We start from the raw sequence: 19,178 nt of genomic DNA on the forward strand, positions 1-19,178 counted from the left end.
TCTTTCTGTCTCTCCTCTTTCTCTCTGTAAATCTGGCTTTCTAATAAAAATAATAAACTAAATCTTAAAAGAAAATAAATGACTAAATCTTCCTTCTCTGTATAAATCAGGTAAAAATAAATAAATCTTAAAAAAAAAAAACCCTTAAAACCCTGATAGAAAAAAAAAAATCAATGAGCGCTGGAGAGGAAACTACAGCACTGATTTCCCAGACTGCACTGCTTTTCGTGGACCTCTGGGCAGCTCTTTTCTCTTACCTCTTGGTTTTTGTTTGCCTTTTGAAATTAGAATTTTCTTTGTTTTTCCATCTTGACTTTACTTAATGTATAGCCAAGACACTTATTTGACAGAGGAAAACAAGTGGGTCCAATAAATAGTTGAAAAGTAACTTGCTTAGGGCCCGGCGGCGTGGCCTAGTGGCTAAAGTCCTCGCCTTGAACGCCCTGGGATCCCATATGGGCGCCGGTTCTAATCCTGGCAGCTCCACTTCCCATCCAGCTCCCTGCTTGTGGCCTGGAAAGCAGTCGAGGACGGCCCAATGCATTGGGACACTGCACCCGCGTGGGAGACCTGGAAGAGGTTCCTGGTTCCCAGCTTCAGATCGGCGAGTACCGGCCCGTTGCGGCTCACTTGGGGAGTGAGTCATCGGATGGAAGATCTTCCTCTCTGTCTCTCCTCCTCTCTCTGTATATCTGGCTTTGTAATAAAAATAAATCTTAAAAAAAAAAGAAAAGTAACTTGCTTAGTCATCCGAGGAGAATGCAGCAGGGGAGCACAGAAGATAGATAATGAGCATGGCTTTGGGATATGGCTATTTATACCCTGGGCGTTTATAGTTATACATTTGGGTATGTGAGTTGAGATCAGAAAAGAGATCCAAGCTAAAGTTGTAAAACTCATTTTTTTGGTGTGATGGGAGTTTAACTTCTTTTAAGAAAGAAGATCAGGGAGTTTTACATCCTGTTCAGTTTCTTTATGATCATTCATTCCTATGGCCTGGGAAAGCAGTTGAGGACAGCCTAAAACTTTGGGACCCTGCCCCTGCATGGGAGACCTGGAAGAAGTTCTGGCTCCTGGCTTCAGATCAGCTCCGTCCTGTGTGTTGTGACCATTTGGGGAGTGAACTACTGGATGGAAGATATTTCTCTTTGTCACGCCTCTGTTTAGAATGTAATTTTCAAAAAAAAATCTTAAAAAATTGATGCAATTTCATCAGAGAGATGGAGGTTGTTCTAGAGACTGTGAAAAACCTTCCATTAATGCTTGGAAAATGAAAGCAACAGTATTGATCTGAGTGATAGAGAACAGCAAGTATATGCTGTTGGGCCATAGGATTTGGAAAGTTCCACGTTACATGCTGGAAAAATAGATATGGCTAGGTTAATGGCATTAAAAAATATGTAGCACTATATCAGATTCAAGAATTTCATCTTTTCAGGTAGGGTCTCTTGTCCATTGAATATGCCATGAGACCAGCTGTATTTTCTCTAGACTTAATTGGCAAATACAGAGAAAGCATGGAATCTTGTCAGCCTTTGAAGGAGCAATGCTATTTCTTCCTCTCAGGGAAATGGCTGTGAAGAGACATGCTGTGCTCAGTGAGGTAGATTCTGTGCCCTCAGGAAGGGCCGTGGAAGACTAACATGATTTCAGTTTCATTTTATTGTCTGATCTTAAAGACTTACACTTTCTAATTATATTTGCTTCTAGTGAAGAAAAAAAAAGATTCATCAGATGGCACTTTGCACTTTTCCAGAAGAGACTCTTATTTGACAAGTAAGTCTGTAATTTATATGTATTACATCATTTGGTGGAGAAGGGAAAATTCCCTAGATTTTATTTCTTTAGGTGGCTGTTTTGTCATGTCCAGTGAGCCCTTCATGTGTTTCAGCTGATGGTAAGATATTCAGATAGTGTGGCTTCTGAATGAAATGGAATTGAAACTGTGCTATTAAGTTAGTAAGTGTCAGAAGTCCCGCGTGAAGGATAATTTTGTTGGTGGTATTGTTTCTGCTGAGAGGTGTTGGAGCAATGATGAACTGGAGGGATAGAGATGAACTGTATTTGGTATAAGTTACGCAGCTGTGGAGCTTATTTAAAGAGAAAGGACCCTCTTTCTGAAAGTGGCTGTGTTTGTTCGCTTCCTGTACAGCTTTCCTCCTTTGGGTTTTGTGTTCTGCTGACTGTGGACATTGCTGTATCTTTCTTTTGAGCCAATGTGATTTCAGTTTCTTGGCAGTTGTTCTTCCCATTTGGTAAAATTTAACTCAGGACTGCTTGGTGTTTTCCTTATTCATACCAGGTAAAGGTTTGTGAGAACTGAGTCAGGAAATGCACACATGGAGTGCTTAGATATCATAGTATCATTTAAAGACTTTATTCACATTAAAAATATAGCTGCACTATTGCATTTTAGTCAGGTTTTAGCCTTTTGGACATTATATAGCTGATTCTGATGGGGGGAAGAGTCAATTCTGAGAAGAGTATTTGGAAATTAAGTTAAAGACTTTTTGCTTAGAAAGGCCTAGCACTACCTGCTTTGCAATTCTAACTGCTTTTCTCCTTTTGTTTTATTCCCTTCCAGAAAAGATTAATATTCTGTGGTATCAGTCTGTCTCTGATGTACAGAATGATATGCCTGTGTCATATTCAAACAGCTATTATGGTTTTCTGTCTTCTCAATTGATGTGTGATTTTTGTAATTATGACCCAAGCATTAGAGGCAAACAGACTTTATTCAGTGGAGGCAACTCATCTTATTACTCAACATCTTTAAGCCTCAGTTTTTAAGTCTATGAAATAGGGCCAGTGATACATCTCACAGGGATTTGTTAGGATTAAAAAAATTATATATATCAGACACTTTGTTTGTAGTAATCACTCAGTAATGTTGGCTACCATTACTATTCTCTGTTCTTCTGTTATGTTTGCAGAATTGCTTTTAATACTGGATATTAAAGTTTACAAAATTATAGATTTTTAGAGTGCTCTTAGGACATGATTGGGTTACACATTAAACATATCCAGTATTACCAAGGTAAGGAATCTCTGATCATACTTGTTGCTGGATGACATCCCTGAAACCCCGTACATTTGACGTTGGAACCAGCTGTGTTTTTCACCCCAAAGATTTTTCCATTTGATTCCCACTATGCAAATGCCACCTCTTCAGTGAGTCCTGCCCTGGCCAACACAGTTAAGATTAGCATCCATTTGTGGATGGCACCGCCTCTATTTCAACTTCTGCTCTTTCACCGTCTTTGGATTTTCTCCATAGCACTTTTTAGCTTATAGTATAAGACTTATTTTACTCATTTATTGCTTTTATTGTTAATTGACTACCTTTCTCTGCCAAAATGCAAGTGCCACAAGGGCAGGGATTTTTGCTTCTTGTATACTTGTATCTCAAGAACCCAAAATAGTACATCATAGGTTCTAAGCTAACCTTTGCTTACTTCAACCAAATAGAACTTCTCTGTACAACCTCTTTCTTCTAAATTCCTTCTCTGTGTTGTGCTTTATGTCCTTCATTTTAATATAAGAGATCTACAGGAAATTTATGGACTTTTGGATAGGAAAAATGAAATTTAAAAATTATTTTTCTAGGGCCAGTGTTGTGGTATGGTGGGTAAAACTTCTTCCTTTGATTCTGGCGTGCCATATTGCATGCTGGTTTGAATCTGGCTGCTCCACTTTTGATCCAGCTCCCTGATGATCTCCCTTGGAAAGCTGCAGGAAATGGCTCAAGTAATTGGGCCTCCACCACTATATGAGAGACCTGGAGGAGTTACAGGCCTCTGGCCTTGATCTGGACCAGCCCTGAGTGTTGCAGCAATTTGGGAAATGAGTCAGCAGATGAAAGATCTCTCTTTCTCTCTCTCTGTTTGTCACTCTGTCTTTCAAATGGATTAAGTAAAAAAAATTTCAAATGAATCCATTAGGGTGGTGTGTAGATCCTGAGTTTGATGTAAGAGTCAAATTGTATATTAATTATATTGTATGCATATCATATGCAACATTTAGCTCCTGTGACTGATACATGGTTTGGAATGTTAGGCTTCATTAGTAGTGAGAATTCACTAGAATTCTTCTTAAGTATGAGTTACTGTTGTTTTTATATTAAATTATGTAGCGTTTGAGTATAAGTATGCTGTAAAAACTCAAGAGAATAAATGACTGGAATCGCATTTACTCCCATCTCCCTTTCCCACTCCATACATATTCAATCCATAAATTCTGTATTTATATTTCTGGCATTCTTTTTTTGCACTTCATAATTGTTAGAAGTTATATGAAGTCAGTTCAGAGTTACTTCATTATTTATAAAGCTTGTATAGTGTGTCCTTTGTTATGACTGTATCATAATTTACTAAGGTAGGGTTTTCAGTCACCATTTGTGTAGTTTTCAGTTTTTGCTGTCATAAAGGCTTTGCAAAGAATATGTGTACACACACACACACACACACACACACACACAATTATTTCCTTAGCTAGACCATTGGATAGAATTTCTGGGTCAAATGTACATGAAGAATGTTCACTGCTATTGTGCTTTTTTGTTAAATACATTTTAGAAGCTTTGTGATGTTCCATTTTATGAATCTGCCATTATTTACTTTACCATTTCTTTTTGATTATACAATTAGGTAGTTTCCAGTTTTTTTCCCCCAATATAAATGATCCTATGATAAGCATCTCAGAGTAAGTTGTGTTTTTAGAAGATAAATACTGGAGTCTGACAGGAATTGTCAACTAGTATTGATCTAAAGCTTTACTTACCCTAAACTGTGAGAACTATATTTAGTGTTAATGTATTGTTTTTCTTAAAATAGACCTGTGATAAAATGTCATGGTCATGTACTCATGATTTTTAAAAAACTTATGTATATGTTTCAGTTTAGGTGTTATCTTTAAAGAAGATTGTTGAAACAGAAGATTGTACAAAGCCTTCTAACATTGGACCTTGGATGGAGATTTTAAAGAAGAAGTTAAAATTAGTCACTTTGATTTTGGTGTTCTGATTTAATAACATTTACTCATCTAGATAGATTTAGAGAGCAGAAAATATAGTTTGGTGCTATAACAAAAGCAATAATATTTGTTCTGGTATTCTTTTTTCTTTTTGTATCAGAGAAAAGGAGTAGATATATAAAAAGAACCATATTGATACAATCATGAAATATACTAAATGCAATTTTATGATGTCAGTTCTTGGCATTGTAATATATATGACTGACTTAATTGTGGACATCTGGGTATCTGTTAAATTTTTCCGTGAAGGACAATATATTTTTGGTGTTTTAACATTAAGTTCCATGCTTTTTGGAACATTTGTGGTCCAGTGCTTTAGTTATTCTTGGTTCAAAGATGATTTAAAGCAAGCAGGCCAAGAAACTCAGAATTGTTTTCTTCTACTTCATTGCTTGCAAGGGGGAGTCCTTACAAGGTGAGTATACACTTTTGATTATTAACACTTCTCTTTATATAACAGTAATTGCCTTTCTGTGTCTGGTTAGTCTAATGTACAAAGGTCTCCTGCGTGTAAGTAGGGCAAAAGTTACTTGCTCTTCACTGTCAGGGGTTATGTGAATCATTGTTGCTAGAACTTTCCAGATTCGTCACAGTTGTTTCCATTTACCTAATTAATGTGCTTCTTCTGATGGGTACTCTCTTTTTTTGACAAGGAAGAAGACATTTCTGTATTTTAACACTTTTACCTGTTTTATTGTGTGCATATGGCACATTACTTGCAAATCTGAGAGTGCACTAGTTTTTTTAAAAAATACTTTAAAAAACTGATTAATTAATTTTATGACAGTTTCAATAGAATCTGAGATTTCCCCTCCATGATCCCCAAATCTCCTACTCCCCATTGCTTTCCCCTTTATTATTACAATGGTATAATTCTTCAGCAATAGTCACAAGTCCATCATTCTGCTATTTAAGAGTATCCTGACACTGTAGGTGTGGACAATGGCAGAAAGTCCAGCATCCTGTTGTCAAGATATGTTTTTTTTAAAAAGATTTATTTTTATTACAAAGTCAGATATACAGAGAGAGGAGGAGAGACAGAGAGGAAGATCTTCCGTCCGATGATTCACTCCCCAAGTGAACCGCAATGGGCCGGTGCGCCGATCTGAAGCCGGGAACCAGGAACCTCTTCCGGGTTTTCCCATGTGGGTGCAGGGTCCCAAGGCTTTGGGCCGTCCTTGACTGCCTTCCCAGGCCACAAGCAGGGAGCTGGATGGGAAGTGGAGCTGCCAGGATTAGAACCGTCACCCATATGGGATCCTGGGGCGTTCAAGGCGAGGACTTTAGCCACTAGGCCATGCCGCCGGGCCCAAGATATGTTTAACAGTTTCATTGGGAATCCATGTTTGATTTGAAAGTAGAGCCTCATACTACTTTGTTTGTTCGCATCTTGATATGATAATCTCTTTTTTACTGTTCCTCTAGATGACTTTATGTATATGCATGAGCTTGTATTTTACATGAAGGTTGCCTTAAAACAATGAGAACATATGATATTTGTCCTTTTGGGATTGGCTTATTTCACTGATTATAATGGTCTCTATTTGGAACCATCTATTTGGAAATGGTAGGATTTCATTCTTTTTAATGGCTGAGTGGTATCTTCAATTAAAAAATACTTATATCATTAATTTAACTGAATTAAACATATGGTTAGGTAGTATGATCCTAGAGGTATAAGCAACCTTGAGAATCTTAAAACTACATTTTACAGTGAAGAAATTACAATGCAAATAGGTCTTTTAAAATTTTTTATTTATTTTATGATTAAGTTCCATAGGTCCTGGGATTTCTCCTTCCATCTGCTCATGTAAATAGGTCTTAAGTATTCTTTTTAAAAAAACTTTGTTTATTTATTTACTTATTTATTTATGCTTTCCATTATATGGTTTTATAGGTATAGGACTTTCTGCCATCCTTTCCTCCCTGCCCACTTTCCCCTGTGTTTTACAGTAGTATAGTTCTTCAGCTGCAGCCGTAATTCCAACATTCTGATTTTTACTCGTGTCATAACATTGCAGGTATAAACAATGGTAGAATCTAGTATCTTGTTGTCAAGGTATATTTAGCAGTTTTATTGGGTTCCTTCTTTTAGTCAGGAGTAGAGGTGTATATTGTAGTGCTTCTATGCTTTACCAGTACTCTAGTCACCATTACAACATTGGCTTATTAGAGTACATGTACATAGGTGCTTAGCAGTGTATGTTTATTTTGAATTTAAATGAAGATTCACCTGTATCAGAGAATACGTGGTATTTGTCCTTTTGAGATTTTATTTGATTTTATTTCATTGAGTTTAATGGACTCTCTTGGGACCACTCTCTTGCAAATGGGAGAATTTCATTCTTTCTAATGACTGAGTATTATTCCATAGAGTAGATGTGCTGCAGTTTCTTTATCCATTCCTCTTTCGATGGGTATCTGGGTTGTTTCCATGTCTTTGCCATTGTGGATTATGCTGCGATGAATATAGAGATACAGGTTGCTTTATTGTATGTAGGTTTCACTTCTTGTGAACATGTTGCCAGGAGTAGGATAGCTGAATCATATGGCAGATCAATTTTAAGTTGTCTAAGCACTCTCTGTACTGACTGTACTAGTGTACAATCCCATTAGCGTTGTGGTAGGGTAGCTGTTTGCCCACATCCTCACCAGCAGCTATTGTTGGATTTCTATATATATGCTATTCTCACTGGAGTTAGGTGGAACCTCAATGTGGTTTTATTTGTATTTCCCTTAATGCTAGGGAGCCTGAACATTTTTTTCATTTGTCTATTAGTCATCTGAATTTATTCTTTTGAAAAATGTCTGCTTATTTCCTTCACCCATTTTTTTTTTTAAAGATTTATTTATTTTTATTACAAAGTCAGATATACAGAGAGGCGGAGAGACAGAGAGGAAGATCTTCGGTCCAATGAGTCACTCCCCAAGTGAGCACAACGGCCGGTGTCGTGCTGATCCAAAGCCGGGAACCAGGAACTTCCTCCAGGTCTCCCACACGGGTGCAGGGTTGCAAAGCTTTGGGCCGTCCTCGACTGCTTTCCCAGGCCACAAGCAGGGAGCTGGATGGGAAGTGGAGCTGGCGGGATTAGAACTGGCGCCCATATGGGATCCTGACATGTTCAAGGCGAGGACTTTAGCTGCCAGTAGGGCACTCCACCGGGCCCCCTTCACCCATTTCTTAACTGGTTTGTTTTGTTGTTGTGTTTCTGACTCTATAAATCCTATATATTAGTCCCCTGTCTGTTGTATAGTGTGCAAAGGATTTCTCGTATTCTATTGATTACCTCTTTGTTTACAGTTCTGTACAGAAGCTTTGTAGTTTGATGCAGTGCAATTTGTTTATTTTGGCTTTGACAGCCTGTGCTTTTGGTGACTTTTCTAAGAAGCCTTTACCAATGCCTGTTTCTTGTAGAGTGCTTCCTATGTTTTCTTCTAGTAGTTTGATGATATCTGGGTGCAGATTTAGGTCCTTCATCCATTTGACAGCCTGTGCTTTTGGTGACTACTAAGAAGATTTTCCAATGCCTGTTTTTCGTACAGTGCTTCTTATGTTTTCTTCTAATTGTTTGATGATATCTGGGTGCAGATTTAGGTCCTTGATCCATTTAGAGCTGATTTTTTGTATAATGTAACATGTGGGAGTCTTGTTTTTTTTTTTTTTTATTTTAACTTCTGCAGGCTTCTATCCTGTTGCCCCAACAGCATTCGTTGGAGACCAGGCTTTTCCCCTGGTTTATTTTCAGTTCTATTGTGGAGGATTAGTTGGTTGTACATGGGTGTGGGTTTGATTCTGTGGTTTCTATTCTGATACATTGATCATCTTTGTTTCTGTACCAGTGCCAGACTTTTGATTATCATTGCCTTATAATACGTCTTATGCTTTGGGATTGTGATTGTTCCAACTTTATTTTTATTTTCCAAGATATCTTTGACTATTTGTAGTCTCTTGCGTTTCCAGGTGAATTTTTGTATAATTTTTCCAGGTCTGAGAATGTTGTTGGAATTTTGATTGGAATCACATTGAATGTGTATGCTACTTTTGGTCATATGGACATTTTGATGATGTTGATTCTGCTGATTCAGGAACTTGTTAAATTTCTCCATCTTTTAATGTCTTCTTCAATTTTTTAAAAAATGTTTTGTAATTTTCTTCCTAGAGATCTTTCATGTCTTTTGGTTAGCTTTACTGTAAGCTATTTAAGGTTGTTTTCTGCCATTTTGAGAGGGACCATCCTTACAACTTCTTTTTCAACCATGGAGTTATTTGTGCATACTAGGGCCATTGATTTATGATCATTGACTTGTTACCTGCTACCATGCCAAATTCTCTTATGAGTTCCAATAGTCTCTTGGTTGAGTCTTGGTTCTTCTTTGTATAGAATTATATCATCTATAAACAGGGATAACTTGACATCCTCTTTTGAATTTTGAGTTCCTTTGATTTCTTTTTCTTGCTTAATAGCTCTTTTTAGAACTTCCAGTATATTGTTGAATAGCAGTGGTGATAGAGGACATCCTTGTCTAGTTCCAGTTCTTAGTGGGAAGTTTTAGGGACACTAAAAGCTTATTGTGGGACGTCACAATATGATGCTGGCATTGGGTCATAAGTTGTTTTGATTGTGTTGTAGAATGTTCCTTCTATGCATATCCTGCTTTTTTTTTAATGGTCTTACTTAGTTGATTAGGGTACAAAGGGTTTAGGGCTATAGAAAAGTGGGTAAGACCATTATTTCCACACTATTGTCATCATTTTCCCCCTGTATCTGGGGTCAGTGGAGAAACAAAGGGAGTAGCCCCCTCCAGCCTCCTACTCATCCCAGGTCCCTGATGTGGAGCATGCTCCGAGGGTCCTGCTCAAGCAGTTTTGATAGTTCAAGTGTACTGTATTGCTGCCAATCTCGCCATTCCAAGCATGATGAAAACTATTCAGAATCCAGTGGCTGACATAGTCTCTTCATGGTTTTGCTAGGGTTTTTAGCATGAAGTGGTGTTGAATTTTATCAGATGCCTTCTCTGCATCTATTGAGATGATCATGTGGTTTTTATTGTTTATTTTGTTAATGTGGCATATTGCATTTAATGGTTTGTGTGTATTAAACCATCCACACCTGGCAGGGATAAATCCTTCCTGGTCCTGTCTGATGTATTGTTGAATTCTGTTTTCTAGTATTTTGACAAGGATTTTTGCATTTTGTTCATCAGGGGTAGTTTTTTTTTTTTTTATTGATTACATTGCATTATGTGACACTGTCTCATTGGCTCTGGGATTCCCCCAACTCCTCCCTGTGCCCTCCCCCCTTGGTGGATTCCTCCACCTTGTTGCAGTATTACAGTTCAAATTAAGTCAAGATTCTTTCGTTGCAACCATATACCAAGCATAGAGTCCAGCATCTTATTGTCCAGATAATTTCAACAGTTTCTTGGGGAGACCATCTCTGGTCTGAAAGCAGAGCTGGCAGAATATCATCCTGATCAATTAAAAGCCACAACATAACATCAACATCAATTTACAACATTTTGGAATTAATTGACTTGGTATTGAGTAACAAATATGTTAAAAAATGCAAGTTCTTAACCACATCCTGTGACTACTTCATTGACCCTTCAATGTTTGTTTGTACACAGAACTGGCTGCTATACACCTTAAAGTGGCTATAGGGTACTATTCAGCTGTCTTGTGTCTGTTTTCATTTTAGCATTCAGCAGTTTATTGTGTTGACGGATAATTTTGCTGTACTTGGTAGATTTTGGGATAGTCTAAATTGACTTACAACTCTAACAAGGCATATGTCAACAGTTGAGGTGCAGAACAGTTTTAGGAGGGGTGTGCGGATAAATCTTCAATACCTTAGTGAGGAGTAACTAATCTTTGTGTCCTACCTCGTAAGGTATATCACATAGATATTCTAAAGAACGTATGACTGAAGATTTATTTTCATGTTTATAGGTATTGGTTTGCTTTGAAGAATGGTTACCACATAGCTTTCAAATATAGCAACAAAGCTAATAATGCCATGGAAGAACAAATTGATCCACTTAAAGAAGTTATAGACAGAGTGACAGATTTGAGCATGCTTAGGCTGTTTGAGACCTACCTGGAAGGCTGCCCTCAACTTGTTCTTCAGCTCTACATCTTTCTAGAACATGATCAAGCAAACTTCAGTCAGTGTAAGAATTTCTTTTTAATTTTAATTTATTTAGTTTTGCTTATTTTAAAGGTAGAAACACATAGGGGAAGAGAATGGGAGAGAGAGAGAAAAAAAAGTATTTCATTTGCTGGTTTGTTTCCCAAATATTGCAATAGCCAAGAACCCAAACTCAATCTGGGTCACTAGATATTTGAACTGTTACTGCTGATACATTAGAAGAAAGTTGAAATGGAAGTACACTCAGGATTAACTCAAGCACTCTGGCATAGGGTGCAGGCTTCCCACGCAGTGTCTTACCGTCTGTGTAACATGCCTGCCCCTAAAATGAAACCTTTTTTTTTTTTTTTCGTCAAAAGAGTTTATTTTTATTCATATTATGTCAAAAAATATTTATTTTCATTGTAAAGGAGATTTACGGAGAGAAGGAGATACAGAGAGAAACATCTGTCTGCTAATTCTCTCCCCAAATGGCAGCACCGGCCAGAGCTGAGCTGTTCTGAGGCCAGGAGTAAGGAGCCTCCTCTGGGTTCCCCATGTGGGTGCAAGGATCCCAAGGCTTTGGGCCGTCCTCAGCTGCTTTCCCAGGCCTTAGGCAGGAAGCTGGATGGGAAGTGGAGCAGCTGGTACAGGAACCACTGCTCATATGGGATGCTAGTGCTTGCAAATAGAGGATTACTAGTTAAGCCATTGTGCTGGACCCTTTCTGGTATGTTTTTTTTTTTTTAATTTATTTATTTGAAAGGCTGAGTTGCCGAGAGAAGAAGAAACAAAGAGGAAAAGGTCTTTCATCTGCTGGTTCACTCCACAAATGACTATAATGGCTGGAGCTGGGCCAGGCTGAGGCCAGGAGCCAGGAACTTCTTCTGCGCCTCCCATGTGGGAACTTCTTCTGTGTCACCTACCTCAGTCTCAACTTCAAAGAGACTGCAAGAAATGTTGCATTAAGGCAGAATAGGATAGGAAAAAAATGTCCTTGAAAAGTTACACTAAGATTTGTAAGAAAAATTCATATTTACTGGTTAATCTCAAAAAGAAGGCAAAAACTAACAAAAAAATCAAGCTGTGTGTACAGTTTAGTGGTAGGTGGAGAAATGTCCCTTAGAAACAGTAATTCTCCTGGAAGAACTCACATTATCTTTGTCCTCAAATAATTTTCACAACTAATTTTCCAAGGAAGATGAATGGTTAACTGTAGTTTACAGTGCCAAAAGCATAAGATAATATAAGTAATAGCCAGTAAAAATAGAAAAGAACCCTTTGAATTTAGATTTTTGGAATCACCAGATGCAAAGTACAGAACAGCTGTTCTGTTACTTTAAAGAAATAAATACTGAAGTTGAAAATGATACAGAAAACTATAAAAATGAATTTCTATGTGAAAATGAAAGAGGTAGAACATAAGATAATTTAAAATCATCTAAGTATTTATTATTTTTTTAAGATTTATTTTATTTTTATTGGAAAGTCAGATATATGGAGAGAGAGATGGAGAAGAAGATCTTCCATCCTCTGGTTCACTCCCCAAGCAGCTGCAACGGCCGGAGCTGAGCTGATCCGATGCCAAGAACAGGGAGTCCCCTCTGGGTCTCCCAGTGTAAGAATTGTAGGGTTGTAGCGTCCCAAGGCTTTGAGCCGTCCACTGCTTTCCTAGGCCACAAGTAGGGAGCTGGATGGGAAGCGGGACTGCTGGGATTAGAACAGGCACCCATATGGGATCCTGATGTGTTCAAGGTGAGGACTTTAGCTGCTAGGCCACTGCACTGGGCCCAACATCTAAGAATATAAATAAATGCAACTTCTTTGTAACTTTGCTTATCCTTGAGGTCTTAATCAAAACATGAGAACAGAGAAAGAAAGAAAGATGCTAGTTAGGAAATAGAAATCAGTACAGAAGAGAGCTGAAGGGAAGTCCTGAAAAAAAAAAAATAGGGCCTGGTATGGTAGTCTAGTGGCTAAAGTCCTGGCCTTGCATTCACCAGGATCCCATATGTGCGTTGGCTTGTGTCATGTATGCTTCCCATCCAGCTCCCAGCTTGTGGCCTGGGAAAGCAGTCGAGGATGACCCAAAGCCTTGGGACCCTGCACCTGTGTGGGAGACCTGGAAGAAATTCCTGGCTCCTGGCTTTAGATTGGCCCAGCTCCAGCCGTTGTAATCACTTGAGGAGTGAACCAGAGGAAGGAAGATCTTTCCTTCTATCTCTCCTTCTCTGTATAAATCAGGCTTTCCAAGAAAATGAAACAGACCTTTTTAAAAAGATAACATCCAAAAAGTAAAGCTTAAGAGCAATAGGTTTATAGCACCTAGATTTCATTCTATCAGGGAAAAAGCCACAAAGCTCATAGATGTACCCATGTATACCTAGATTTATTAGTTAATTTAAATTTGCGAATAGTGATTGTATCACTGAAAAACAACTAAGAAAGTTAGGAAACAAGGCAATTAACCTCAGGAAAACTGGGAATTTTTAAAGGAAACACTGTAGTCAGCAGCTTAGCAGTTAAAAAGAAGCTGTACTTTGGTGATTATGATGAGAAAATATTGACTATTGATGTTATCAAGAACTGATGTTACTCTTAGGGTGATAAGAGGAGAGACAAAGGGGAAAGAGGATGCACTTATGTGTTTATATGTGGAGTCTTCCTCTTTCCAAACAGCCAATTGATAAACAGTATCTAAACTGCTAAATTAAGAATAATGTGTGCTTTATCTAGAAATATGACAAAAATGTCAAGAAAAGCTGTAAGAGTTGATAGTGATTTCTAACTGAGGGATGGGGAACAGTAAAGCAAACCATAATTTTTCTTACAGGCTTTATAGAACTGTCTTATTAAAAAAAACTATGTATGTTAATTTTGTATAAATTAAAACCAGTTACATGAAAAACATAATTTGAAGCAAATAGATGTTTTGTTTCAAGTATTTTTATATCAATGAATAAAAGAAAGAAATCCAGATAGTGAGACCAGTGTTACCACTAAAATGAAGAAAGTATTTCCACTGATACACTTTGATATCCATTAATATCCATTGATAAGCCCCTGTCTTTGTTAGCTTCAATGATAGAAAAGTAATTGTAAGACTGCCTTTCCTATTACGTTGATCTCCAATAAGGCTTAATGCAGAATGAGTACCACTGTATTCTGTTCTAAAATTGTTCTCATTCTCTAATGTCTTCCACTTTTTTTTTGAATATTCCCCCTCTTGGTAGTAGGGCTGATAATGACTTGGCATTATCAGAATGGTAATGAACTTGTTTCTATGTTACTTGTTGGGGAAAAATAAACCTAGAAATCTTTAAGTTTCAGAACACACTTGTTCCTTTGTTATTCCATCTTGTTGTTTGGGAAATTCAGCTTGCTGACATTTCATGCCTAATACATCAAATTTTCATTTAAACTTTTTTCTTTTTACCCCTACACTAACCTAATTGGAGTAGGGGTAAAAAGCCAAAATAGCTAGAAAAGCTATTATCTCTTCACTCCCAGAGTATTCAGTTTCCAGTTTATCAGTTGCTCAATAAATTTATGCTGTGAGTTTATTTAGAATAATTATAAAACAATCTAATATAGTGGTTAAGTACTTCAAATTTGGAATCAGAAAGTTGTAGCTTCAAACTCATCTGTAATTTTCTAGCTCTGTGACTTGGGTTAAGTACTATATCTCTTCAAGCCCAACTTCAGAGGACTAGAAGGGTAAAGAATTTAAAGTGTCTGACACGTGTGAGTATGTGTACACAGATAAGGCATATGTTGCATCTAATGGCTCAACATTGCTGTTACTATTCCCATGGTAACATATCATTTCTTTTTTGTTTTGTAGATTTGTCCATCATGGTCTCTTGCTGTGCTGTGTCTTGGTCAACTGTTGATTATCAAATAGCTTTAAGAAAGTCCTTGCCTGATAAAAATCTGCTTAAGGGAAACTGTGCCAAAGCCACATATCTCTTTTACAAGTTATTTACATTGTTATCATGGATGCTTAGTGTTGTACTTCTTCTATTCTTAAATGTTAAAATTGCTTTATTTTTATTGCTGCTTCTCTGGCTTTTAGGTGTAATGTGGGCATTTAAGCAGCAAACTCAGTTTTGTACTTCTTTAAGTATGGAATTCTTATATAGGATTGTTGTTGGATTCATTCTTACTGCTACATTTTTTAATATTAAGGGACAGAATACCAAATGTCCAATGTCCTGTTATTATAGTGTAAGGGTACTGACCACCTTGGGGATACTGATTGTGTTCTGGGTTTATCCACTCCATGGTTTTAGTTCAGAGTATTTTATACCTATTAGTATCACCATAATTCTTTCTCTACTCCTTGGAATTACCTGTCTTATTGTTTATTATGGGATTTTTCACCCAAACAGAGTTGAAGAAACACAATTTGATGAAATTGATGGAAAATCAATTCAAAGATATTGTAGAATGAGGTATTTCCTGATGGAATAAGCTGTTCATTTATAAGATTAAAAAAAATTTACTTCACTGATTAGCAAAGACAATGCATGTTGTACATATATGTTCTATCTTCTTTTTATTTATTTACTTTGGGATCAAATCTGATACAGTAATTGTAGTGTTAATTTATTTTGTTAAAATAAAAATCTTGTTTGATTTTGAAGGTCTTTGGGTACTGAGATATTTGCTTACTGAGTGAGTGGCAGAGCAGCCATCTTGGGCCTGAACTAGAAGAAGTGATCTGGTTCCCAAAGAAGGCTGTCATTGAGCTTCTATCCAACTTTTCTTTCATTGTTCCTGAACTAACACTTCTGTACCTGTTGTAGAGAACTGTAAATGGAACAGAAGAGCACAACACTTCATTCTTTACACTGTTGTCTTGATTCAGTGAATGGATTTTGATTTGAGGACAGGTTAAGGAGAGAAAAGAGAAAGGAGAGAGAAGAAAACAGTTCTTAGTGAATACCTACTATGCTGCTTTGCATCAACTACTCAATTCAGTTAAATAAAAAGAGAATATTGTGCATTTGAGAGACTGAACATTTCATCATTTACTTGTTTTCTACATTTGCTCATTCATGCATCCCTGATACATACATAAATATTATATTTATGCTAAAATAGTTATCACAATCATTGTTTTAAAAATTATTAAACCATATATAGTTATCATCCTTATAATTTTTAAGTGTACAGTTTAGTATTAATTACATTCATATTTGTGCAACAGACTATTTTCATCTTGTGAAATTGAGACTCTATGCATAGAACAGCTACTCTGTTTTTTCCTTCCTTTATCCCCATCGGCGACAAGTCTACCTTCTACTTCCATGAGTTGGATGACTTTAGATACCCCAGAGAAGTGGAATCATGAAGTATTTGTCTTTTTTTTTTTGTTCTGGGTTATTTTTCTTATTTTTATCCACAAGATTCATAGACACTGTAGTGGGTGATAGTATTTTATACTTTTCAAAGCTGGATAATTATTCCATTGTATGTATATGCCACATTTTCTTTATCCATTCATCCATCGCTGAGCATTTGGTTATTTCTGCTTCTTGGCTATTGTGAATAGCCAGTAAAGAATCTGAGTTGCAACTCTCTGTGGGAGATTACCCCTGGATCTCTGTCTGCTTAGCGTATGTGAGAGGTCATAGGCACACAGTGTCCCTGGGGGATCCCTGACAGACTTCAGCCTGGCCTGTCACTGGACATGCAGCAAGAGCAGTGGGCTGTACCCCAGTCTCTCTGTCTTTGGATGGCTGTACTAGGGCTTTTCTGATCAGCAATTCTAAGAAGGCAAATGCGACCCACATCCTATTTGCCGGCCACACTCAGCGGAGGCATGGCTTCCAGCTTATGTGCTAGTTTATGTACTCACATGAGTCATGGTCTGTCTGCCCATTTCCTGAGGCGCAGCTTCCAGACATGCCTACTGGCCACTTACAATGTCGTTGTTGGGTGGGAGTGCTGTCGGGACTGCCCTTCTGCCTTCCTCTTTTTCCAATGCTGTAAGCTTGTGGTTTTTCACAATGACTGGACATCCTTCACCAGTTTGTCTCCGGTGGTTCTGCTGCCAAAGACCACTGTTACTTCACCCCTTGGTTGTCTTCAGGGCCTGCTGGCAGGAATAAACCCCGAGAACTCTCTCTTTGACATTCTGTTTAAACTCTCTTGGATTTACTCTTATACCCAGAAGGGGAATTTCTGGGTTATGTAATAATCCTATTTTTAATCTTTTGAAGAATCTTTGTTCTGTTTTCCACAGTGATGATACCATTTTACAGTTTTCCCTAGAGTGCATGAAAGTTTTATTTTTTTTATATAGTTACCAACACTTACTATTTCATTTTTAGAAAGAAAATACAATGTCCACCAAAATGAATGTAAGGTTGAATCTCTGTAGATTGGCTTAGCGTTTCCCTAGTTATTAGTGAAATAGGACACCTTTTCATGTGCTTATTGGCCTTTTGTATACTTTGGAGCACTGTCTATATTTGATAAGGTGTTATTCCAGAATTTATAAAGAACTTTTACCACTCAACAATAGCGATAAATTTTCTAGTAACATAATGAACAATGAGCAAAGGGAGCAGGTTCTCAACGTTGCATATCATACTAGTTGGGTTGGATTCCCAGTTCTACAGTTTTTCACAAATGTGGATACTGGGAAGCACTGATGGGAGTTCAAGTAATTGGGTTCCTGTCATCCATGGGTGAGAGCTGGATTGAATTTGCAGCTTCCAGCTTCAGCCTGGACCCAACACTGACTATGTTCAGCATTTCTTGTTTTAAAGAATTATTGATCACTCAAATAATTTTTCCCATCTAATCTGTTGTTTTTCCCTTAATTTTCTTTCCAGACTCTATTACATCTGCATTAGATCTATTGATATTATCGTACAGATACAAGAGGCTGATTGCTTTTTTCCAAATTTGTTTTCTCTGTCCTTCAGATTGAGTTTGTTTTTAAGTTTGTTGACTTTTTCCTTCATCTTTAATCACAATATTTCAAAAATTATTTCAGATTCTATATCCTTTATGGTCCAGAACTTTCATTTTTAATGGTCTGTCTCTTAAATTTTCATCTTTTCTGCATTTATAAGCCTATTTTCTTGGACTTATCTGAAGTATAAATAGTCCGTTTAGACCTCAGTGGACTGCCTGACATTTGCCTTTCAAATGCCAGGTTTAGGATAAAGATTTGGGCAGATAATATATCGAATGGAGTGTGCTCTCTAGGTTATCTGACTGAGATTTTCCCGGTACCACTCTACATTCCATCCTCTAGACTTAAAACTACTAAGGTTGACTGGTGTTTGATCTCATTCAGTGCTATTCTATGTATTGACCTCTTTACAGGATCTTGTATAATTTGTATATATTTTGTCTAGTATTATTAGTGGGTGATTGTGAGATTTTTTTTTGCAGAAGGGTTGATGTCTACCTTTTTTTATACACACCATTTCTAATGATCTTTGCAATATTTGTCATTCTTTCTGCAATGTTTGCTTAAGTAAGATGTGTAAAACTGCTTTTATTTAACTCTGAATCCTGTCTAATCACTACTTATTTGATCCTCACAAAAACCATGAAATGTAGATGTTGCTATTATCACAATTCCTCATCTGGGAAACTGAGACCCTAGATTTTAAGCAACTTGCCAAAGTTCACATAGATCAACTTTCAGACTTTTTCAGCTCAAGTCCAGTTTACTTTCTGTGGATAGTATCTGATGATACTTTACTATCTGATGAGTGGTTAAGTGATCATAACCAACGTAGAGCTAATACAAATTTATGCATGATTTAAAAATTATTTTTATTTTCCCACAATACAATTAAAAATTCTTGCCCAGTTATTTTTCGACTTTATTTCAAGGTAGGCTGTGAGTGTATCAGCAATAATTTGAATACTTAACAATATATGCAGTGATAAATAGCAATTTATGTGATAGAAAAAAATGTGTGGAAAATAATATCTACTATATAGAGTCAGAAAAATGGGTAGAAAATAATTACTACAGGATCTGAATAA

At 37.1% G+C, this 19,178-nt stretch overlaps 1 protein-coding gene across 1 annotated transcript; it reads left to right on the forward strand.

The window, feature by feature from the left end:
* The first annotated feature begins 1,744 nt into the window (after positions 1–1,744).
* XKR9 (XK related 9) lies at positions 1,745–15,854 on the forward strand. The gene is made up of 4 exons (XM_004588037.2): positions 1,745–1,776; positions 4,897–5,446; positions 10,982–11,202; positions 15,004–15,854. Exons 2-4 carry the CDS (start codon positions 5,175–5,177, stop codon positions 15,630–15,632), a joined length of 1,122 nt encoding a protein of 373 aa, XP_004588094.2. The 5' UTR covers positions 1,745–1,776; positions 4,897–5,174; the 3' UTR covers positions 15,633–15,854.
* Positions 15,855–19,178: the final 3,324 nt, after the last annotated feature.

This window comes from Ochotona princeps, chromosome 9 (genome assembly GCF_030435755.1).
Source record: "Ochotona princeps isolate mOchPri1 chromosome 9, mOchPri1.hap1, whole genome shotgun sequence".
Taxonomy (NCBI): Eukaryota; Metazoa; Chordata; class Mammalia; order Lagomorpha; family Ochotonidae; genus Ochotona; species Ochotona princeps.